This window comes from Drosophila ficusphila, unplaced genomic scaffold (genome assembly GCF_018152265.1).
Source record: "Drosophila ficusphila isolate 14025-0441.05 unplaced genomic scaffold, ASM1815226v1 contig_414, whole genome shotgun sequence".
NCBI lineage: Eukaryota > Metazoa > Arthropoda > Insecta > Diptera > Drosophilidae > Drosophila > Drosophila ficusphila.
The window spans coordinates 10,891,960-10,913,929 of NW_025064328.1; the positions used below are offsets into that span (position 1 = coordinate 10,891,960).

The 21,970-nt window shown below is 42.3% G+C and overlaps 5 protein-coding genes across 9 annotated transcripts; 1 reads left to right on the forward strand and 4 right to left on the reverse strand.

Moving 5' to 3' along the window:
* Nucleotides 1-863: 863 nt before the first annotated feature.
* Nucleotides 864-1,637, reverse strand: LOC108096592 (putative mediator of RNA polymerase II transcription subunit 26). The gene has a single exon (XM_017198291.1). The coding sequence runs from the start codon at nucleotides 1,635-1,637 to the stop codon at nucleotides 924-926; it is 714 nt and encodes a 237-aa protein (XP_017053780.1). The 3' UTR covers nucleotides 864-923.
* A 271-nt stretch (nucleotides 1,638-1,908) lies between these two features.
* On the reverse strand, nucleotides 1,909-4,811 carry LOC108096932 (probable elongator complex protein 2). Its single transcript, XM_017198884.1, has 6 exons — nucleotides 4,567-4,811; nucleotides 3,747-4,515; nucleotides 3,135-3,692; nucleotides 2,769-3,072; nucleotides 2,124-2,621; nucleotides 1,909-2,064 (listed from the first exon to the last, which is right to left on the reverse strand). Exons 1-6 carry the CDS (start codon nucleotides 4,687-4,689, stop codon nucleotides 1,950-1,952), a joined length of 2,367 nt encoding a protein of 788 aa, XP_017054373.1. The 5' UTR covers nucleotides 4,690-4,811; the 3' UTR covers nucleotides 1,909-1,949.
* Nucleotides 4,812-5,104: 293 nt separating this feature from the next.
* On the forward strand, nucleotides 5,105-9,883 carry LOC108096767 (ARF GTPase-activating protein Git). 2 transcript variants are annotated; one of them, XM_017198637.1, is made up of 8 exons: nucleotides 5,105-5,195; nucleotides 5,375-6,274; nucleotides 7,755-7,911; nucleotides 7,978-8,063; nucleotides 8,126-8,410; nucleotides 8,764-8,954; nucleotides 9,023-9,419; nucleotides 9,491-9,883. In XM_017198637.1, the coding sequence occupies exons 2-8, from the start codon at nucleotides 5,399-5,401 to the stop codon at nucleotides 9,692-9,694; spliced, it is 2,196 nt and encodes a 731-aa protein (XP_017054126.1). In that variant the 5' UTR covers nucleotides 5,105-5,195; nucleotides 5,375-5,398; the 3' UTR covers nucleotides 9,695-9,883. The 2 variants fall into 2 exon arrangements, with proteins under 2 accessions (XP_017054126.1, XP_017054124.1); XM_017198635.1 differs by having other exon boundaries at nucleotides 5,111-5,220.
* On the reverse strand, nucleotides 6,411-7,748 carry LOC108096768 (accessory gland protein Acp29AB-like). Its single transcript, XM_017198638.2, has 2 exons — nucleotides 7,284-7,748; nucleotides 6,411-7,224 (listed from the first exon to the last, which is right to left on the reverse strand). Exons 1-2 carry the CDS (start codon nucleotides 7,347-7,349, stop codon nucleotides 6,535-6,537), a joined length of 756 nt encoding a protein of 251 aa, XP_017054127.1. The 5' UTR covers nucleotides 7,350-7,748; the 3' UTR covers nucleotides 6,411-6,534.
* Nucleotides 9,884-11,103: 1,220 nt separating the features above from the next.
* On the reverse strand, nucleotides 11,104-21,864 carry LOC108096765 (mannosylglucosyl-3-phosphoglycerate phosphatase). 4 transcript variants are annotated; one of them, XM_017198632.2, is made up of 11 exons: nucleotides 21,693-21,864; nucleotides 19,282-19,407; nucleotides 15,899-16,115; nucleotides 15,044-15,644; nucleotides 14,681-14,767; nucleotides 14,062-14,625; nucleotides 13,212-13,726; nucleotides 12,733-12,972; nucleotides 12,578-12,673; nucleotides 12,444-12,514; nucleotides 11,104-12,361 (listed from the first exon to the last, which is right to left on the reverse strand). In XM_017198632.2, the coding sequence occupies exons 3-11, from the start codon at nucleotides 16,103-16,105 to the stop codon at nucleotides 12,301-12,303; spliced, it is 2,442 nt and encodes an 813-aa protein (XP_017054121.1). In that variant the 5' UTR covers nucleotides 16,106-16,115; nucleotides 19,282-19,407; nucleotides 21,693-21,864; the 3' UTR covers nucleotides 11,104-12,300. The 4 variants fall into 4 exon arrangements, with proteins under 4 accessions (XP_017054121.1, XP_017054120.1, XP_017054122.1 ...); XM_017198631.2 differs by having other exon boundaries at nucleotides 15,899-16,118; XM_017198633.2 differs by lacking the exon at nucleotides 15,899-16,115.
* Between the last annotated feature and the right edge of the window lie 106 nt (nucleotides 21,865-21,970).

Below are 21,970 nucleotides of genomic sequence, written 5' to 3' on the forward strand. Positions count from 1 at the left end.
TATCTTTGAAATTTAAAAGGGAAAGAGAAAGTATCTAGAAATTTGTTGGGTGTAATCCCCGAAATAAAGCAATCATGAGAAGCGAATTTTTTCGCGGTTTTCCATCAGCACGGTACAGTGTGAACAAACGTCGAAGGAAGCCCCGGATCCAGGATCCATCGAGCCATGGGGGCTACGCGGCACTTTCCCACGGGATATTGCCCGACTCTGAATAGGTGCGAGGACAATCGACCTCCGACGTGGCCTAAATGCAATTCAATAGTTAACTTTCTGCCCCATTGTGGCAGACGGAACAATGCAGATTTATGCGCTTATCTATGTTGCGGTTCAACGACATCGCCACTGTTGAAGATGCACAGATATAGATGTAGAAGCTTTATAGAAGCGGAGTAGCGGAGTAGCGGACTGCACGGCAACATAATTAAAGTGCCAGCGAAAGATGGCCGCCAGCCAATTAACCACACTGCCAACCCCACTCCACGCCGCTCCACTCCATCCCGAAAGTTTGGACAACAATGGTGCTCTGCAGCTGAAGCCGAGGCCAGAAGCCATTGGCAATCATAAAGTCAGTTGGAGCACGGAAATTGCAAGCTGCGGTTTAAAAGGTGGCACGCTCTGGCCATAACTCAGCACCCAGCGCCACTTCTGACTGCCCGAATCCTTGACTCGTTGACTCCTTTTGCCCGAATCCCGGACACGTGGCCAAGCGACTTTCTTGGCCAAAAACTATGCTGCCGCAGCTAAACGGAAATTGCAAACTGCTGCTCCTTTTTGCTCGCTCCATCCGCGGTCTAACCATTTTTGTATATTTATTTCTCATTTTACAAGCACCTTGGGAGGACTGTCCTAGTCAAAACGCTCTCTTTGTAATTATTCATATTTAATGCCTTTTGTAGTAAGGATACATTTTATGGTCCGCCGCTCTATTGGCGCAAGTTGAGGTTGAAGTGTTGGTTCAGCATGGGCTTCTCCTCCTGGGCCACTTCCAGATCGATATGCTGGTCACGATCGGCTGGCATGGGCTTGGGTCCCAGAGGGACCAGGTGTCCCAGAGGAACCAGATGTCCCGAAGCTGAATTTTGCTGCTGCTGCGGTGGCTTCTGTTCCACAGGCTTGATCTCCAACTCAACATGATGATTTGGCTGCTGTTGCTGTTTGACCTCCACTTCGAAATGCTGGGGAGGCTTCTGCTCCACTGGCCTCACTTCCAAGTTAACCAAATGTCCCTGGGCAGAGTTCTGGTGTTGCTGGTGGAACTCGATCTCCAAGTGCTGAGGTGGCTTGTGCTCAACGGGCTTGATTTCCAAATCAACCAGGTGATTTGCCGAAGACTCGGAGTGCTGTTGTTTAACCTCGAACTCCAAGTGCTGGGGACGATTGTGCTCCTGAGCCTGGTTGTTGTTTTGGTGCTGCTGCTTTATCTCGATCTCCAGCTGCAGCTCCCGGTTGTCTGACACAGAGCCATGGTGTTGTGGCTCAAACTCAATTTCCAAGTGCTGGGGCCTCTCACCCGAAACTCGCACCGGGGCAAAGATGTGAGCGTACTGGTCAATGTCATGGACAGCCTGCTGCGTCGCCCGCAGTGGCGGAGCAGCCAAAACCGTACCGATCAATGCCAAAACAATAGCTACCTTCATCTTCAGTTGTTTACAAAAGACTGTGATTCCAGCTATTTTAGCATGCCACTTAAATACCCGAATCAAAGTGCTTGCAACGCCAATATTTTGCAGCTAATTAGGTGTCAATAACATGTTATCAAGGCACGGAAAACAGAAGCCGAGGGAGAACCCCAACCACAGCTAATTGCTGCAGATTAGATAGCGACATTCAGATAAACCAAGCGAGACGAGACCCATCCCCTTTCCACAATGTCTGCAGATGATACAGATTTCTAATTAAACGCAGCGGTTGAAGTTAATAAGGCTAGTTTAATGCACACGTAGTCAAACTCATGTAAGCTTTATGTCGTAGATGCGTACCAAATGATCTTCCCCGCAACTCGCCAGCTGGAGTTGTTTACCAGGTCGGAATTGCAGACGCCGAACGGTGAGATGATGAGCTTGACTGTAAGATTAAAAAGTATAAATAGTTAAAACTAAGAATTTGATATCTTATGAGCTCACCTTTTATTCAAATCACTGAGTAACTTCCATTCTCCTTGAGCAAACTGATATATCTTTATCAGCCCAGTTTCCGTTCCCAAAGCGACTATGTATGTGTCATCTGTTCCGTTTAGATAGTTATGGGAAAAAGCCACAGCTGTAATCGACTCATTTTTTATGTCCAAAACTCCTGCCGCCTGCCAGCCGTTTAGAGAAGATTCTTCGGCGTCTTCTCCCTTCTTCCAAGCCACTACTTTTCCCTCCCTTGAGCTGGTCACAAAGTACTGACCGTCATGCGACCAATCACAAGACCAGATAATGCGTGTGTGCACTCCATTGGATTTGTCTGTGCTGGCCACCAGTTGGTAGCCCGCAGAGGAGTCCTGTCTTTCAAAAAGACACCAGCGACGATCCCGGGAAACAGATAGAAGATAGCGCGCATCGGGGGAGAAACTCAGTTGGGTGACAGTCAACTGGTGGCCGCTCAACTTTTGCAATTGCTTCCATGTTGTGGGGTTCCTGAAGAAAAGGTTACCTATTAGTTTATATTTTAAACCTTAAACTGAAACAGCAAATAATCATGCGGACAAGTTTAACATAATTAAGATTAATTAATGCAACACCAAGCCTCATCAAGAATTTAAAGCCTTTTGGCTTAACACCCACCATAATATAATCTGGGCATGCTCGGCATTGCTAGCTTTGCAAGTGGAGGCCAAAACAGAACCATCGGCTGTGGCAGCGAGTGCAAAGATTTCGTATCCATGGCCATAAAGCTTTTGCAACTCGGGCCAAAGTGTGTTCTGCATTAAGGTCTCCTCTTGTGGTGGCGTTTCCAAAGTAATGGGCACAAAGTAATTATCGGGATACTCATTTTTGCCCTTGCTGGTTGCCTCATTTTCGGTTTCTACTTTGTAGACAGCCTTGTTGGACAAACCCAGGGAGGGGACAGAAGCCCCTTTCGGAAGAGCTAAGAGGAAGGTTGCTAGTAAATGATAATGGTAAAGTAAAAAACACTATAAGACTACTTACAATCCAGTAGAGCATCTCCTGCCACATCGTTTGTTATCTTACTGATGTGACGGAAGTTTTCAATGAAGTTAGCCGGCGCCTGAAAGGTGCGCACGATCTTTTCCTCGGCTCCGCTGGCAAATTTGTAACGCGAAAGCAAAGCCAAAGCCTGCATGTCGTAACCATGAACTTGAGGACGCGCCAGCTCGTGCCAAGTAGGATTAGCATCCTCTTGCAGCCAAGGAGCGTGCAGTCGTGTTGTTTGATCCGCTGAAACGGTCATCAAATAGGCGCCGTCATGCTCCCAAGCCAAGTCCCTCACTTCGCCATAGTGACCTCCCACAATGACATTTGATGTCCAAAGTTGTGGGCGATTTAGATCCTGATTCCAAATGTGGAATCCACCTTGGTAACTGTGAGCCAGGATCGAATGTCCATCGCTGGAGAACTTTCCACCAAAGAAGCCCATCGAGTTTCCACCTACTTCGCCAACCCGAACCTGCTCCAGCCAAACGCCTTGCTCCGTGGGAGCCCAAACTATGAGGGTCTTGTCAATTGAGGCGGAAAGAAGACGAAGCTCTGAAAAGATTCAAGATGAAAACGGTTTTTCGGGGCTTAAAGGACTTAGCTAACCTTCCTCTTGAGTCTTATGCCATTGTACACCATAAATCCATCCCTCGTGGCCATATAAAACCGATTCCAAGCTAACTGCATACCAGGCCTCCTTCCCAAGTTCCAGTATCTTTTCCTCTACCTTTATTTCGCTGTCGCTATTGTTTATCTGTAGCAGGTCAATCCGATTCTCGCGCATTTGCTCCTCACTACGAGGCGCGATTCTCCAGAGCCGAATGAAATTATCCTGTGAGCCGCTGGCCAGCAGCAAATCCTCTCCATCTTCCACGAAGTCCAGCCCTCGAATCCAATCCTCGTGGCCTGCCAGTTTGTGGACGCGGTGGAACTCCAGGTCTGCATATTTGTTTTCTTGCTCTGTCCACAAGGAAACAGTCTCGTCATCGCCACTGGTAGCTAGCAGAAAATGATTACTATTGGGCAGCTTCTTTAGCCGAAGAGAAAAGCAAAATCCTTCAGATAGAGATATGGTTTGATAACACACAAAAATGTCTTCGTTCTCTTGCCAACATTTAATTGTGCTATCTGCCGCAGCAGTGACGAGAAGCCATGATCCGTCCTGCCAACGAACTCCATCCACTGCATTAACTCCACTCGTGTGCCCTTTGAGTACGATACGGTTGGTGGCTCCACTTTCGTCCAACTCCCAAAAAACCGCATTTGCATCATCGCCGCCGGAAAGCAGTGTCCCTTTATTCAACCACCTCACAGTGTTTACTCGCTTTGTATGCTCCACTAGTGTAAACAGGATCTTGGCCGAGTTGCCTTTAAACTAGAGAAAGCATTTATTTGTTGATTATTTCACATTTTTGTAAAATCTCACCTTCGGATCCATTATCGCTACGGCATTGCAGGCCCCATAGGCAATCCAGCCATTTGGACCCCAATCCGCGCATTCCGTGCATCGATTGCAGGCCACCGAAGTGTACAAGTTTTCCACTTGCATGCTTTATTACTTTTTAGTTTTTCTTGTTATTTTGTATCAACTAAAATAGTATTCAAAGTCGGCTAATTTGTTTTGTTTTGACACATGTGCTTAAAACTGCAGTGCTTCTTAAACTGTCCCATCTGTTGATAAACATATGTTTTTTTCTTTGGGTAAGTGCGAGCGAGATAATTATATGTTACGTATAGGGCTGCCAGGTGGTTGCAGATAGTAAGACCATAGGCATTAAACATCTGGTAGCGCTGAATTCTTTACTAAGTTTTTCTGGTTTTCTGACGTTGTACAAGAATAAATATATAAATTTTAAAAATATATAAATTTTTTTAAACGTTTTATTTATCAAGATGGCCTTAGCAGTAATTAAAACGTACTAAGTCATTCGCGGTTTGAATCTGGCGCTTTATTATTCCAACAACCTGGTCATACTGGATTGCAGAAAAATAAAACAAGTTATAAAAAACCATCCGCAAATGTTTTCTAGTGCAGCTCTCCGCGTTTAATTAAACGTAATTTTCCCAATTAACGACCAGGGTGAGCCCAAGTCGCTGATATTTGACCTTTTACTGGCATCCACTCGGATTTCCAATCAGAAAGCACAGTTTTCGACTGACTCACAACGAAGCCACTTGAGTTTTCCCCCAGATTTTTCAACTTCAGTGTTCTATTTTTTGTATCTCCCCTGCAGTTCGTGATCGTTTTGGAATGCTGAATGTGTTTCGCCAGCAGCATAATCGAAGCGCACAGGAAGTTATTTATAGCGCCGCCGGATTTGGAGCACCCCAATCCAGCCACGCCCACGATTTCGAACAAAATCAAGATGTCAAGGGGGAAATCCCGCCTGCAAACGGAAGTTTGTGGCGACTGTGGAGCTGGTGATCCATCCTGGGCGAGCATCAACCGGGGAATCCTGCTCTGCGCCGATTGCTGTTCCGTGCATCGAAGTCTCGGGAGGCACATATCGATTGTGAAGTCCCTTCGCCAGGGAAACTGGGAGCCATCGGTCCTGAACTTTGTCAACTCCCTAAATGCGCATGGAGCAAATAGCGTGTGGGAGCACCATCTGCTGGATGGAAGTAGTGGCTCTACGGGAGGAAAACATCTGCCCCGATGGCGGAAACCCACTCCCAAAGATGCCCTGCATCCTACCAAATCCGATTTCATCAAGGCCAAGCACGTCAATCTTACATTTGTACTAAAGCCAAGCCTGCAGGACGATGATGATGGCAATGGATCCGTGGGCAGTCTGGAACAGGAGCTGAGTAGGCAACTACATGCCAGTGTACGTACAAGCAACCTGGAGACTTCTCTACGTTTTCTGGTCCAGGGAGCTGATCCGAATTACTATCACGAGGACAAGCTATCCACGCCACTCCACATGGCTGCTAAGTTTGGACAGGCCTCGCAAATCGAGATGCTGCTGATCTATGGAGCCGATGTCAACGCTTTAGATGGCAATGGGATGACACCGCTGGAACTGGCCAGGGCCAACAATCACAACACCATCGCTGAAAGACTGCTAGAGGCCATGTACGATGTGACCGACAGGATCATAATGTTCCTGGGAGGCAAGAAGCCAGATCATGCGGTGAGCTTAAATACTCATACTTGATTTAAGTCGCTAGTGCACTGCCAGAATTTTAGATGTTTTCCAATTTTATTCTTTATTAAGTTCTTGTGGTCCCTCAAGTAAATCGCTCACATAAAAAGTTATCAGATTGTTTATAAAATGAATTAATTAGTTGTATATATTTTAAATTGGTAAATGCTTAAAAAAAACATCAAGTAAGATTTGCCGAGAAATATATTTTCGTTTAAGGTTTTACACAGACAGATTTGTACAATAATTCACCAACTTGGTAGATTAAAGGCATCCAGTGCGCGAATTTCGCAAATGAAATGGTTTTTCCTAGAGCAATTGTTCTCCATCATGTAATGGTCATATTGCGCGTTCAATTCGACGCAATACTCGTTGTTTATTATTGACAGAGCTTCCTCGCGATCCTCACGATTCTTCCACATGAGGGAGGGGGCTAGTTCTCCGGTAGTTTGCGAAACCATTTTCATCTGGGAGTGGAGATCAATCCAATAGTTGTTTTTTCGCTCCAAGTGCAGTGATATTGAACTCCATTCTTCCCAATTTTGAAGAGTAACTAAGTTACCGTCCATTTGAAGACATTTTTCATCGGCGTCCCCCCAGCTTAGCTTCTCATGGTTTTCAATATAATAATATTTCGTACCAATCATCTTGATAGATTTTCGATCAATTTCATTTAAAGACTTCAATGTATCCATTTCGGAATCCATTTTAGCGAGTGCACTTCCATAATCATTTTCTAGTAAATAATCATTTTTTTCATTCCTTCCTTTCCGTTCAAACAGCTCGTTTATGAAATCCTTAAAGTTCGCTGTCAGTTGTTCAAATTTATTCTTCACCTTTTCTATTGCAAAAATACTTTCATTAGTATCTGATTCAGAACTTAGGGGGTCGGAGTAGAAATCTGATTCGACGGTCTCATCCCATTCATTATCCTCAATCTGTAATTTTAAATGGAACATACAGCTTTTGTAAGGATAAAGTATCACTAAAAACTCACCACTGGGCTTGCGAGGCTCTTCTGCCATACAAGTCCAAAAACCAGGAGCACTAAAATGTGTCGCATATTGTCCGCTTCTTACAACTCTTAGAACGAAGTGTGATTTGTGGACCGTTTAGCTGAGTTTTTATATTCTTCCGACATCAGTATATATCTGCACGGCTCCATGCAGTTCTTAATAAACCATAATTTCTTTACGGAAATCCCATTGATTTTTAAACGCGTTGCTCATTGCTATTTCAATGTAAATGCTTGATGATAAGGAGATTTCTTAGCAATCTAACCAGTTCGTACTTGGTCGATTATTGGGACTCGCAGTTTTTCGTAAATAGAATTGGAATTAACGCAAAACAGTAATATTATCACTAATATTATCATTATGTCTTGTAATTGCATCCAAACTAATATTATCTTAAAATTAGGTAGATAACAATACTTTATTCTAATATAAGAATAATTTATTGATTTCAGAGTGGTCGCCATATGATAATACCGGATGCCAATGGAGCTGACATAAGCGAGCAGCTGAAGATTGCCCGTGGAAAACTGCAACTCGTGCCAAATAAGATGTTCGAGGAGCTGGTCATGGACCTTTACGACGAGGTGGACAGACGGGAATGCGAAGCCAGTAATTGAAACATGAATATCCAATATTTTTGCAAATGAAACTCATCATATTTTTGTAATTTTTCAGTCTGGTCGACTAGCACTCTGAATGCTGATCATGCAACTGTGCCATTTTTGCCGGCTAATCCATTTTTGAGCGCCACGCGCAATCAGGTTTGGCCTCGCTTTTCATAGATGATTGAAACCTAAATTCATTGACATCGTCTCGCTTTCAGGGTCGCCAGAAATTGGCACGCTTTAATCGTGCCGAGTTCACCGGTCTCTTGACCGATGTGCTCGTCGACGCTATGAGGCGGCAAAACATGGCCAACCTGCGTCCGCTGGATGCCCCACTGCCCGGTCACCAGTCGCTGCAATCTCTGCCGTATGCGAACAACTCGATGCTGATCGGCTCATTCGAGCAGGGTGGGCATGATCCGAATCTGTCGGATGATGAGCCCATCTATGATCCGGTGGCCAGCGACGATGATTATGCGCCCGTGCCGCCGATGGCCCAGCAGGTAAACCTTATGCGCCAAAAGATCCTCAAACTGAACAATAGCTTCGGCTAGAAGACTGAGAAATATTAACACCCCGTGCTGTACCCATTGTGTTCATCCGTAGGCCAGGGCACTATAGCTCCCTGATTTTAGCCAATCTAGTCGATTCCCAATGGTAGAATCCAAATGTAGACTGTAAGCCTCAATAAAACTAGCTAACATTCGTAAAAGTGTAGTTTAACTATGTGTAGTTGCCCAGTGATTTGTCTGCTTTCCCTCTTATTAAGTTGCGAGTATATTTTATAGTTTATATGTTTAGTTTCATTTAGTTTATTAATTTATTTTTCTTATTTCTTATGATTTCTTTTGTGAAGGCCATTGTGCATACGCCACCGCGAAGCGCTAATTCGAACAACGAAATGGAAACGCTGCGCAAGCAGCTCAGCGATTACAAGTCGGAGATCAATCAGCTGAAGAACGTGGTGCAGATGCTGTCCAGCGAGAACTCGCAGCTCAAGTCCAAGTTCTCGAGCGCCTCCAACAACAGCGTCTACGATGAGCCACTGTGAGAGTTATGATTATTATTTAATTTCCTTTTATTTTATGATTTCCCTTTGCTTTTCCTTGGTTTAGCCGAATTGATCTGAGCTTAAGCAGTCCGGATACGGAGCACGAGCCCCTTTCTCTGCCTGAGGGTGGAACTGGCAACGCGGAGAGTGGTTCTTCCAATGACTCCTCCAACCAGTCGACCATCAAGCGACCGGCCAGCATGTACGAGCGTCGGCTGGTTCCCAACGTGGCCAAGGGTCACACGGATATCCGGAATACGACCAGCATGTACCAAATGGCTGGCGATGGCAAGCCTTTCGGTGAGGAGGTCAAGGTGCGCTCTGATTTGGTTACTCGTTGCCTAAAGGAGCTCATTCGAGCCATGCAGCCGGTGCCGGAGGATCAGAAGCAATCCATTGCCCCACATGGAGAGCTAATTCGTAACGCCGTGACTGATTTAATAGCTCTTTATGCTAATTTGGTAAGCCTCAAATTGAAGCATATAGGAAAACAATCCCTTGGTGGATGGCTGATGAGTAACATTTATTTTAGCCACCGAATGCCAGCGAGTTGACGCGTGAGACTCTCAAGCTGCTGACCCGCCAGAACATTCTCATCCAGCACGAGTGCGAGAGTCTGCAGAAGGCCATCGAGGCGGATGACAAGCAGGCCATACAGAAAAACACCTTGGAGGTGCGCGACTGCGCCTTCCACATTGCCAGTGCCATAAAGACCTTGGTGTTGCAGTTCTACTGAGGCGGCAAGAACACAGTCGACTTAGAAGTTTAACTCAACCATATTGAAGTATTAACCAATCAACCAACCAACTTTAGTGCCCCGCTGACTAACAAACGTGCTTCCGCCAAATAAATTAAAGAATCCCCTCTTACATATAGTTTATGTATTTAATAAATGTTTACATAAATCAATGTACTTCGTTCAGTATACACAAAATGCGTTCTTTCGCGGGCTAATTGGCCCGTTGCAAAATAGTTAAAAAGTGCTGAAGGTTTGTCCCTCCTGTGTGCGTGGAAGATGAAAAAAGAATGGATATTTAATAATAATATTAATTAGGTGCACTTTGGGCCTGTATATTTATTGTTTTTTTTATCAACATATGGTGTAAGTGTCTCCAATTTTTTAATTAATGCATATTATATTGTTTTTTAGATTTTTTATCATTCCTTCTAATTGGAAAGATTGGGGGAGGGGGTGGGCCGATATCACCGCCCGAAAACCCCCCCTGCGTTTGCCCATGTCTTCCTTCAAATTTAAACAGGTTTTTTAAAAAATCATCAAATTCCGGTCTCGCAATTTCTTTTGCAAAAGCAGCCATTCTTTCATAACTATGTGATTCAGAGCTTATGGAGTCTAATTTATGGTCTGTCTCGATAGGCTGATTCCAATCAATGTCCTCAATCTGTAATATTAAATGGAACCTACAGATTATGTTAGGATAAAGTCACGCTTAAAACTCACATCTTGGTAAGTTGCGCCATAGCCAAGGCTCTTCTGCCATGCAAGTCCAAAAACCAGAAGCACAAGAATGTGTCGCATATTGTCCGCTTCTTACAACTCTCAGAACGAAGTGTGATTTGTGGACTGTTTGACTGAGTTTTTATATGTTCCCAATTCCTATTCTATTTACGAAAAACTGCGAGTTCCAATAAGCGACCAAGTACGAACTGGTTAGATTGCTAAGAAATCTCCTTATCATCAAGCATGTACATTGAAATAGCAATGAGCAACGCGTTTAATAATCAATTGGTGTTCCGTAAAGAAATGATCGTTTATGAAGAACTGCAGTCGCTGCAATCTCTGCCGTATGCGAACAACTCGATGCTGATCGGCTCATTCGAACAGGGTGGTCATGATCCGATTCTGTCGGATGATGAGCCCATCTATGATCCAGTGGCCAGCGACGATGATTATGCGCCCGTGCCGCCGATGGCCCAGCAGGTAAACATAAGGCGCCAAAAGATCCTCAAACTGAACAATTGCTTCGGCTAGAAGACTGAGAAAAAGTAACACCCCGTGTGGCAAGAACACAATCGACTTAGAAGTTTAACTCAACCATATTGAAGTATTAACCAACCAACCAATCAACTTTAGTGCCCCGCTGACTAACAAACGTGCTTCCGCCAAATAAATTAAAGAATCCCCTCTTACATATAGTTTATGTATTTAATAAATGTTTACATAAATCAATGTACTTCGTTCAGTATACACAAAATGCGTTCTTTCGCGGGCTAATTGGCCCGTTGCAAAATAGTTTAAAAGTGTTGAAGGTTTGGCCCGCCGGTGGGCGTGGAAGGAGGTCGAAAGATGTACGATATCTATATATATATCTATATGGGTCCTTTATAATTTTAATAATCAGGTGCATTTTGGGCCTGTATATTGTTCGCTTTAGTTAACTGTACGTTCTAAACTGGACAATCAGTTAAGCATGGAGTACATGTAAGTGGCTTCCTCTACTTATTGTTTAACTTTGTGTAATTGAGTGGGTAGCTGCTGCCATTGTGTTCGCTTCTATTCTGATTTCCGGTTGGTCGTCAGTTTTTCGCAATCAGATTGCTTCCTATGGACAGAAAATACACTCCGGCTTACGTTGCTTCTCGTGTTGCTGGTGGTGTGCAAGTTCAAGGAACTATTTAAGATTAAAGCATTTATCCATGAGTGTTGCACGACTGCTGTGTTCGCGATCTCTAAAAAATAATATGCTCTGCTGTGTTCAAGCGCTCCAAAAGTGTCCATAAAAATATACATATCCCATTTCGAGATTCAAAATTTAGGTGCATTGTCTAAAATATTGCTTTACATTCACTTTACATCTGCATGCCTCTTGAGTTTTTGCTGGTGCTTCTCGTCGTCGTCCAGTGTCTTTTTTTGTTTTTTTGTTTTTTGTTGCATACAACCTATAGTTTTTGATTGTGTTTGTGGACTCGGAATTTTGAAAACAACTATTTCGGAATATCTAGGGTGTCTCAAAGCTCGGCTCAAACTCTTTTATCTAGATCACAAAACATAAGGGCTGCTCAGTAATTACAATATATAATAATCAGTTGGTTGTGTAAATCAGTTTATCTAATTAAAAGTAAATTAAACTAGTGGTAAGCTTTGTTTTTTTTAAGGTACACGTACTCACTACATACACATACATCATATACAATATCAATATCGAGTTAATACATCTCTGGGGAAGTCTTACAAACGTTCATAACGAAACTTAGCCGAAAAAAACAGAGTGGCGGTAACAGTAAACGTTAATAATATATAATATAAAGCACGATCCCACAGATCTGCCAAACTAACTAACTAGCTAACGCGTATATCTTCTTTTTGCCTTGCCTTATTCCTATTCAAATGTTTCTCTCCAATTCGGAACCTGCCCTTAAATCAAGTTGTCTAATTTTCTTGCAACTAGAGAAACGAAAAAAAAGAAATAAAAATATAAAAAATTAAATGCAAAAAATGAATTAAATGGCTTTCGGTAAATCTTTACTCGTCCTCCGCCTCGGTGATTGTAGAGTTCATGATGTGCGTCTCCTTTTTGAACAGAAGTTGTCGATAATGCTGGGGAAATGATATTTAAATTATAACTAGATGAATCATAATTATATAAAGAATATATTCTACCTCTTCGTTTTGTATCATAATGATGCGGTGCTCCAGTTGTGGCGCCAAATCGCAGGTGGATTGTTCCAGGTCATCCAAAGAAGCTCGCCGCAGCATCTATTCACAAATAATCGGTTAATATTGATTTAAATATTCTTGTTTTTTATTGTGCTTACCTTCTGGGAATTGCCGTGTGTCAGATCCATTGACTTGTTGTGATGACCCACGGATAGTTTTCGGATGGGTGATGGTCCATCCAGATCCATGCTATCCAGGCACTGCACCAGGCTGTGTCTCCGGGAAAGAGTGACCAGTGACTGCCGGTGCTTTGTGTTCTGGCCACACTTTCGGGAATTGATGGCCTTGAAGTGGTTCTGCAGTGTAATTCCCAACTCGGGACAGGCATCGTCATCCATCTAAAACAAGTAAATAGTTTTGTTATAATAATTTTTACAGCATACAATGTATAAACTACGCGATAGGTCTTATTGTTATTTTTCTTATATGTTTTGTATTTGATATTTGTATCTTTTAAAAAACTAACAGACTAAGAAATTTCAAAAACTAAAAACAATCGGACAATAGGAAATCTTGAACTAAGACAAACTATTGTAAAAATGAGATGTTCTTTATTACATTTTTATTTCCAACTCACCAGCACAGTGGCATCCTTGAACATTGTATAGCCATCGCAGCCCATGAAGATGTAGCTCTTGACGCACAGCTTGTAGGTTTGCTCCAGATTGAGGTACTCATCGCCCACCTGGATAAGCTGCGGATCAATTCGCTTGCCGGGTTCCGCCTGCGGATTGAAGGCGAAACTAATGCCCGCCACTTGGGGAAATCTTCCCTCCAGTTTTGGATAGGCAGAAACTCCGTTCTCCAGTGCCTGCCACAGCACCTTGCCCTTGACCTCGAGCAGGATAAGTGGATCCCGCATGGGGATGACGTTAACCAGATCGCCCATGGTAAAGGCTCCCACCGGATGCACTCGATCCGAGCGGAAGGTGCCGCCATTTAGAATAACCACATCGGCTCCCACGGCGGCCAGCACCACGTCGCACACCCAATTGCCCAGATTCGTCTCCTGGGTTCGCACTCTGGAGAACCGGCCATCGAGCTCCACGCTGAACACGCCCATCACATCCGACAGCTTGCTCTCGATGAACTCTGCAAAACAGTAAAAAGAGATTAGAATAAGTAATCAAATTCCTAACTTAAAGGTCTTCATTTGCAAAACAAAATAAACCGATAGGGAATAGGGAAAAATAAAGAGCCAAATAAACCTTTTCAAGATAGTTAGTTTTAGGAAGCACTCTAAAGTGGTTTCTAGGTACCAGCTATTTCGAGGATTTTTAATATAGTACTTATACATTTCAAGAACGAATTGGAAATTTATATCTCATTTAAACAACCTTTGAAAACCAATTTTTTCAATATTAAAAAATATCTGCGGTACGGAGAGTACTACATGTAAAAATTTCAGAATTTTGAATTCCACTTACTGGCATACTTGGAGAGCTCCTGCTTGAGCTCCGGATCCTCCGGAATCTTGGCCGTCACATCGAAGCACTTGACGTCCGTGGTGAAGTGTTCCCGATTGGCGGCATCTCGCTCGATGGTGATCACCGAGAACTGCTGGAAGTCCGTGCCCGACTTGACGATCATCTTTCCGTTGATCTCGGTCACCTCGCGGACGTGGTCGTGGCCGCCGAGGATAATATCGATTCCATTGCATTTCTCGGCGAGATTAATATCGTTGGGGGTTCGCATGTGGGTGAGGGCGATGATGAGGTCACAGCCCTCGTTTCGCAGCTCGCGGGCCAACTTGTTGCCCGCCTCCACGTAGTCGATGTAGGTCACCTCGTTGGGGTCAATGGTGGGCAGGGTCTCCAACCACTCCCGCTCCACCAGACCGATCAATCCAATGGAGATCTGGTTGTGCAGTATGAAGTGCGATATCTTGCCACCGCCCAAAGGACGACCGGTTTCGTTGTCCACCACATTTGACATGAGCCAGGGGAATTCCGTTTGTTTGATCAGCTTCACGAGGACATCAAGGCCGTGATCTAAAAAGAGTAATTAGTTAATAAGGACCTGTTTAATATATGCGATTTTACCTACCAAAATCATGGTTGCCAAAAACAGCACAGTGTGTTCCCACTTTGTTAAGCACAGGAATCATTTGTTCGCCTTGGGTGAAGGTGCTTACTGCAATGAAAATATTATTTAGTTTATTGGATTATTAACCATATTTATCTGCCTCAGAAAAAATAAATATCCCTAACTTAATTTGATTATTAACAAATTATTTAAATATCTTTTCAGTGAATTTCATATAATTTAAAATAGATAATATTTTTATCTGAAGTTTTCTTCCATAATATTTAAACTAAAATTTGAAACAAATTAATAAAGAATTTAATAAAGAATTAAATTGGAATTTTTTAATAAATAAAGTTTTTTTTTTATTATATGTATACTCACACATGCTGGGTGAAAAGGCATCTCCACTGAAGAGAACCAGAGGATTCAGATGTGCGAAGCTCTTGATGGCCGTGGCGAACCGAGCTGCTCCTCCGACGGGCTCCGTTTCCGCCATGGACTCAATGTTGTAGACATCGTTGTAGTGCAAAATGGTCAGTGGCTTGTCCTCGCCCTCGGTCATCTTGAGCAGCTTCTTGGTCTTCTCCAGCTGCGAGGATATCGATGTGGATCGCCCGGTCAGGCCGTGTGTGATGATCCGAGAACCCGAACCGGAACCCGAACCTCGATGTCGGGGACTCTGTGGCTGACTGACTGAGGCGTAGGCGCGCGTGGGTCTCGTGAGGAGTTCCCTGGCATCCAGCGGCGTCAGCGACTGACTTTCCCCGGCGACGGATCCTTCCTCGGGATCCTCCGGTCCGAATTGCAATGTGGAGCCACTCAACGAGGCGGTGGCACTGGCCGGAGCAACTGGAACCTCGCTGGAAGTGGGCGTGGTGGGCGTGGGCGTACCAAGAGATAAATCCAGAGATCGAAAATTAGGATTGCTGCTCTGCAGCATCGACAATGTTCTTGTGCCGGCGTCTCGCACTTCAATGGAGGCCTGAAAAAAAATATCAAAACATAATTCAGAAATTAGTATTTGATTATAACGAATACTTGATCACATCGAAGGACTTCAGGGAAACAGAAGAATCAGGCGGGGAGATGCAACACAAAAGCAGAGGGGTGCAAAGAGGTGTATTTTTCTTGTATTTCTTTGTTTTGTGTGTTTATACACTGTGTGTTGTGCTCGGGTTGGTGGTACACATCAATACGGATCACGGTTTTTGGATTGTTTTTGGGTGTGGACAGAACCTGCTTCAGCCAGCCCACCACATTGCCCATGGCGGCGGCTCCTCCCGAACGGCTTCCACCGGACAAGTGGCTCAGGCGGCGAGTGGATCCATGGCCAGTGGGTGGTGGCGTTGTGGGCGGCACTGCTGTTGATCCTGTTCCGGATATCGATCCAGATCCTCCGCCGCCGCCTCCTCCTCCTCCGCCGTCGATTCCCGCATTGCTCATCCTACAGACGCTGCTTGGTTTGTGGAAAGATCGAAATGGAAATGGCACACAACAGATTGGTGATAGACTCGACTTGAAAGGTAAGCTCAATGGCTCGATTTCCTGATCTGATTGCTTAGCTAATTAAACGTAAAATCGGAGAACCTCAAGGCGCCTACTAATTAAATTTACCTAAATAAAAACTAAGTTTTTGAATATGGAACTTAAGAAGCCATAAATATTAGTTTGATTTTAAACTTAAAAAATCAGTAAATTATTTACACAATTAAACCATTAAAAACACAATTACTTTCTCATAAAGTCCATGTGATACTGAAATTCGAAGTACAATTTCAAAGATGACAAATTCTTAATAATAATCACAAATAAAAACTGAACTTTATTAAATTGTTAATAAACCTCAGACTTATAAAGCAAAATTAAAAATCATCTTGCACAAAGATCCAAAACCCTGTAAAACTTAAAAAAAAGCGTTTGTAAACATTTCTCAGATGATTGCCTCTTTATATGTAGGCGAAAAAAAAGTTCAGTAGAAGTCACGTACATGTAAATTATATTGCATTGTTTTTTCAGCTGTCAGTTTTTACACTTATGAAAGGGAAACAAAGGAGATTAAAGCCAACACTTAGCTGAGTTATCAGATCGAGAAAATAAAGCTATTGCGGAACTTACAAAACGCCTTGCAAACAGCGAAAGCGGCTTAGACGCATTTTCAATCAATTAATAACACAATCGAAAAGTGAGAAAATGTCGTAATTTCGCGCTAAAAATAAAAACAACACAAGACCCGCGCCACTCGGACTGCAAAACACAAATGCGATTGCCTGAGCAAAATGTATACAATTTTTCTTCGATGCAAAAATATAAAAATATACAAAAAACAATGATAAGGCTGAGAGCATAAAATTGCACAGAGAGGTGGCGAGAGGTAAAAACATCGAAATGAAAGTAAATAAAGCGAAGAGGGAAATCAATTTTGCATTATTTGCTCATGGCAACAAATTGGGATTGCGATTGACGAGGTGCTCATGACCTACAGATGGGATTCATTCATTATTTGCTCTTATTCCTGTCTGCGAAATGCCCCATTAAATCAGGGTAAAACAAAAGCAATCAGCGATAGCGAGACGGCATGATTGAGCGTTAAAGTATCTCACAGATACGATGAATTTCTAGCGAGAGCACATTGACATTGATAATGAAAGCAACAAGCAAATCAACAAAGTCATCTCTACAACACTCATACGCAGCGTTGGCCGAGCGGAACAAGGTCAAATGTGTTTGAAAGCCAAGGGAAGAGCTTCTTCAGGTTCTACTTTACGCTAAGATGACGGCAAAAGGTAATCTCTTGATTCTGCAGGACCTAGGAAATGAATTGCACTCGAGCAGGAAATGCGGAAATGCAGGCTGCAGTTGGTTACCAAACAATTAGAGCCAATCAGTCGACTATCAAATTAAACCGAGCTCACTTTGTGTTATTTATTGCCTTAATTACTTTGCCCGAAATCGAGTTAAGCATGCATATTGTTTATTTTTCTATGATGCGTGAAAGCGCGCATGTCAATGTCAATGTTTTGTTAGCCAAAATTACACATTAATTGAATCAACTGACCCAAACATAATTAATTTCATATTTTAGCTAAGTGCTGTTTGCCCTGGAACCACATTTCAAACTGCATTAAATATGCTCATCAAGCGTTCATGCAGAAGCATTCAGAAACATTCAGCGGAATACAAAGTGGCAACCGCAAAATCTCATTTCGGCATTTCCGCAGACCAAACAAAAACCATAAATATTTGCTCGAACTTCGAGAAGCGAAGTTGCAGACACCCTCACCCAAATTTGTTTATTTTTTCGTAAGCGAGAAGAAATAAACAAAATCTGAAGAAGTATTATTGATTTCAAGGAATGACAATTTGAAGAATTTGTACTGGTATTCTTCTTTGATAAGAATGCTGATTCAGTAAATTTTTATTGCAAAATACTGTCAAACTAAAAACTGTAAGGAATTTAGATTTGTTTATTCGTTCGTAAGCAGAAAAAAATAAACAAAACCTCAAGAACTATTATTGATTTCAAAGAGTGCCGATTTGTCCGGTTTGTTTACATCGAAAATTCATTTTGAAAGAGTATAAGTCACAAATATGAAATCCGACCACCATGAAATATTCATTTGTAAATGACAGCTCTTATTTTGGAATGTGCAACAGTTGAAATGGGAATAATTCGCTGAAGGACCTGCTGCTGAATAATGTTAAAGTGCTTTCACGTACTTTGTGTACCCAATCCTTTTTTAAATTCCAAGGATTTGGTTCGGGATGAGCAGACAAGTGAAAGGCGGGGAGGCAAAACAATTGCATGCAATCAATTGGTGAAATCAGCCGTGCAATTCGAATGAGTGTGTGTCTGACGTCCTTGACTCTTCGTCAAGGTAAATTCAGGTGGAAAGTGGAAGGTGGAAGGTGGATGGCAAGTGGGAGACACTCTAAGGCAAGGGTTAAGGGTCAATTGAAGGCTGTGCCGATGGGAGGTCGGCTTTCGGCTTTCGACTGTGAAGTGAGCAGAATTTTGCCAAGCTTGCTTTTAGACAACCTAAGGACATGCCCAGTTATCCCCCCACACACACACACACACATACTTAAACACACTCAAACGAAAAAGTTACTTTTGCAACAGTTGGGCCAAAAGGTTGGGGCATGTACTTGGTTTATCGCCAGCTTGTTGGCAACAAAAGTTCATTAGCATATTACGTATAGGACTGATTGCCCTGTAACATTTTCATTTTGGACCGAGGGAAACGGAAATGAAAAGTGTAATGAGAAAAACGGAAACTCAAACAGCAACTTAGGCATAAATTATTAAGGACAATTCCACATATGGTTTCCATACCCGAGAAGAAAGCTTCATAGCTTTCAAGACTATTTTAAATCCGCAATTAAATATATACCGTGGAATCTCCCACAAACCAAACCAAGTTGGCTTTTAATACGCAATTTCCCAACTATTTTAAAACCGCTGTAGCCTTGACATTTAATTTAGATCAATAAGTGCAGCAGGCGAAAGTTTTAATAACTCTCGGCTGAGACACTCAACTACCACAATTCCCGCCCCCTCTTAATTGCATAATTGATAATTTCATCTAACGGCTGCCAGTTACCGTCAGTTATTTACTCACTTGCGTGTAAGGTTCGGTGAGTCCTGCCTCCTTGACCCCTTTTTCCTTTCTCCTTTTCCGGTGTCGAGTGCTGGTTGCCCCGACAACTACTTTTTGGGTGTTGGTTCGTTGTGGGACGCGAACAAACTGCAAGAGTAAAGAAGCTCGCTCAATAATTCAGCTGACAAGATGCAAGGTTAACTTTTCTAATTGAACTCGAAATTTGTCGTAACTTAAGCTACATGGATGCTATGTCTAACTGATAGTTTAACCAATTGTGGAGTTCCTAAACATCCTGAACAAAAGATACTTAAGCTTAAAGTTAGCTAAGTATTTCCCTAAAAAATCTATTAAAATATAAACGCAATTTACATGTATCTTAAACTATGCGTACAAATTACTAATTTGCCAGCATAAAATCTAGAAAATTTATGTTTCTTTAAGGCTTTCTTTGAAATGAACTTGGTCGATAATATAAAGTCTTACTACCCTGAAAAATCTATTAAATATAAGCGCAATTTACATGTATCTTAAACTAAGCATACAAATTACTAATTTGCCAGCATAAAATCTAGAAAATTTATGTTTCTTCAGGGCGTTCTTTGAAATGAACTTGGTCGAGGAAATAAAGTCTTACTATGCAAAAGTTCCTTAGCACTTGCCTTACTGAGTTCTAGTTTCATGCACTACTTTGGCGCCAAGGGCTGTAAAACACATTGATGGTCTATTTTTACAACCCTCACCCCCCCTTTTACGTTACTTCTCGAAAAACAACAAACAAGGCTCCCATCAGCACACATAGTATGACAGCCACACACGCACCTTCACTTGGCTTTACTTTGGCTGACTTTGTGTGTTACTTTTATTAAAGCTCCTAAGCGGCTGAGGTTTTCTCTTCAGACCGCCTACTGAAATTTCAAAGTCAAAGATTCGATCGCAGATGTTGTGGGTTATTCCCTTTTTTTCTATGTTGGTTTAAGGCCTTTATAGGAAGGCCTTTAAATATTAAACAGGTCTATTTAAAACTTTCCATCGTTACCAAATTGAGCATTTAAATGTTGGGGCTTGATCAAAATAACTTGAAACGTGTAGCATGTCCATTTAAAATTTATCAATGTGATACTTAAGGGTTTGTGCTCGCTTATTGATGGGCCATCAATCAAAATAACTGACAATTATGTCTACCAGTTTTTAATTTTGCAACATTTAAGGGAATCAAGAGATTAATGATGAGATTTTTTATTCAAGCTAAATAATACTCTAATTGTCTGCAAAACAAAATTCAAAACTTATTTATTTTCCCACTTGTTCGAATCATCTTTTCGCTATAGAAGTTTCGAAATGTGTCACTTGGCTTGTTTATTTTTGAATCGAAATAAATTCCGACGACTTTCAAGGTCAAGCAACCTAGAGAAGACCCCGAAATGCGGTCACACTCCTTGCGAGTACCCTAGACCCACTTATCTGGTGCCAAGTTCAAATGGCTAAAAACCATGGCAAACATCAGCAAACACTTTTTCGCCAAGAGCGGCACTTGTTGTAAAAACAAATGGTCGGGTGTTTGCGGGGTGAGGAGGGGGATGGTTTTAACGGGGGTTATGTAGGGGTATTTGAGGCTAGAATTCTGGCAATCAGCTGTGCTCAGGAGAGAGAGTTACTCTCGAGAGTGGAAGCTTTTCGGTGGGGGCTGCTTTTTTTTGCGCTCTCCTCCCAATATTTATAATTTCTCTCCGGAGTCCGGACTCTCTTAATAAGCACGTTGTTTGGTAGCTGTTATTATTGTTGCGTATTTTTTTTGCTGTTGTCTTTTAACTTAATATTTAAGAACGTGTTGAGCGACGGGGCTTTCGCACACCACGTCATACTCCCCATGTACCCATCTATACATACATATATACATTTATATAAATATATATATAAATTTATACAAAGATATATATAAGTGTTTGTGTGTATCATGCGTAATGTAATTTTATGGGGGTTACGAGTTTTGTACACTTGAACTTGCAGCTGTCCTCTGGCATATAAAAATAAACTGTTTATGCAGTTAACTTTTGGGCCGTGCTTTTGTAACCCCGATTCCGATTTAACATCCCTCATCCAATCCCCAAACTTTTCTATCCATCATTAATAATTCAACACACACTCCGCTCTTACATCAAAAATTCACAATCATGCGAATTTTTCAATTGACATTTCCGCTAAATTAAAATGTATAACATTTTTTTGGAGGGGACAAGTAAATTTGCAAGTTTCACACTCAATTAGAGCACACATCATATCACTTTCACTTAATAAAGTCATCACTTTCAATTGAGCTGATTTAAATCAAATGTATATAAACACATTAATGCTCATTAATCAATTAGCTGATAAGGAGGATTTCCCATTCAACACGTTTGCGATTCGTTGCGTTTGTAACCTGAACTTACAAATCACTTTCCAAGAATCAGTGGCGAATTGCGTTGCCTTTGTTTTTTGTTTAAGCCTGAAGACAATGGTAGGTCTGCCAATTTTTTCTGGTCTTGGTAAAAAATCTTCTGCGTAGCGAAAGGAAGCGTGCAGACGACAGAACGCGGAAAATACCAGGTACCACCGTTAACATGGGAAGCAGAACTTTGACTGGCAAAGCGGAAGATGCCTCTAGGTGAGCACGGTCGAAAAAGTCCAACATGTGCGAGAGCATGCGCCAGCTGAGCGGAGAGTCGCC

Coding starts and splice junctions, on each gene's coding strand:
- LOC108096592 (XM_017198291.1), bottom strand. CDS start 1,637: ATGAAGGTAGCTATTGTTTTGGCATTGATCGGTACGGTTTTGGCTGCT.
- LOC108096932 (XM_017198884.1), bottom strand. CDS start 4,689: ATGCAAGTGGAAAACTTGTACACTTCGGTGGCCTGCAATCGATGCACG. Junction 3,693..3,746: donor GCATAAGACTCAAGAGGAAG/GTTAGCTAAGTC, acceptor GAATCTTTTCAG/AGCTTCGTCTTCTTTCCGCC. Junction 3,073..3,134: donor AGGAGATGCTCTACTGGATT/GTAAGTAGTCTT, acceptor CCTTCCTCTTAG/CTCTTCCGAAAGGGGCTTCT.
- LOC108096767 (XM_017198637.1), top strand. CDS start 5,399: ATGTGTTTCGCCAGCAGCATAATCGAAGCGCACAGGAAGTTATTTATA. Junction 7,912..7,977: donor CAGACGGGAATGCGAAGCCA/GTAATTGAAACA, acceptor GTAATTTTTCAG/TCTGGTCGACTAGCACTCTG. Junction 8,064..8,125: donor TGAGCGCCACGCGCAATCAG/GTTTGGCCTCGC, acceptor TCTCGCTTTCAG/GGTCGCCAGAAATTGGCACG.
- LOC108096768 (XM_017198638.2), bottom strand. CDS start 7,349: ATGCGACACATTTTAGTGCTCCTGGTTTTTGGACTTGTATGGCAGAAG. Junction 7,225..7,283: donor AGAGCCTCGCAAGCCCAGTG/GTGAGTTTTTAG, acceptor TTAAAATTACAG/ATTGAGGATAATGAATGGGA.
- LOC108096765 (XM_017198632.2), bottom strand. CDS start 16,105: ATGAGCAATGCGGGAATCGACGGCGGAGGAGGAGGAGGCGGCGGCGGA. Junction 14,626..14,680: donor TTTTGGCAACCATGATTTTG/GTAGGTAAAATC, acceptor TACTCTTTTTAG/ATCACGGCCTTGATGTCCTC. Junction 13,727..14,061: donor GGAGCTCTCCAAGTATGCCA/GTAAGTGGAATT, acceptor ACTGTTTTGCAG/AGTTCATCGAGAGCAAGCTG.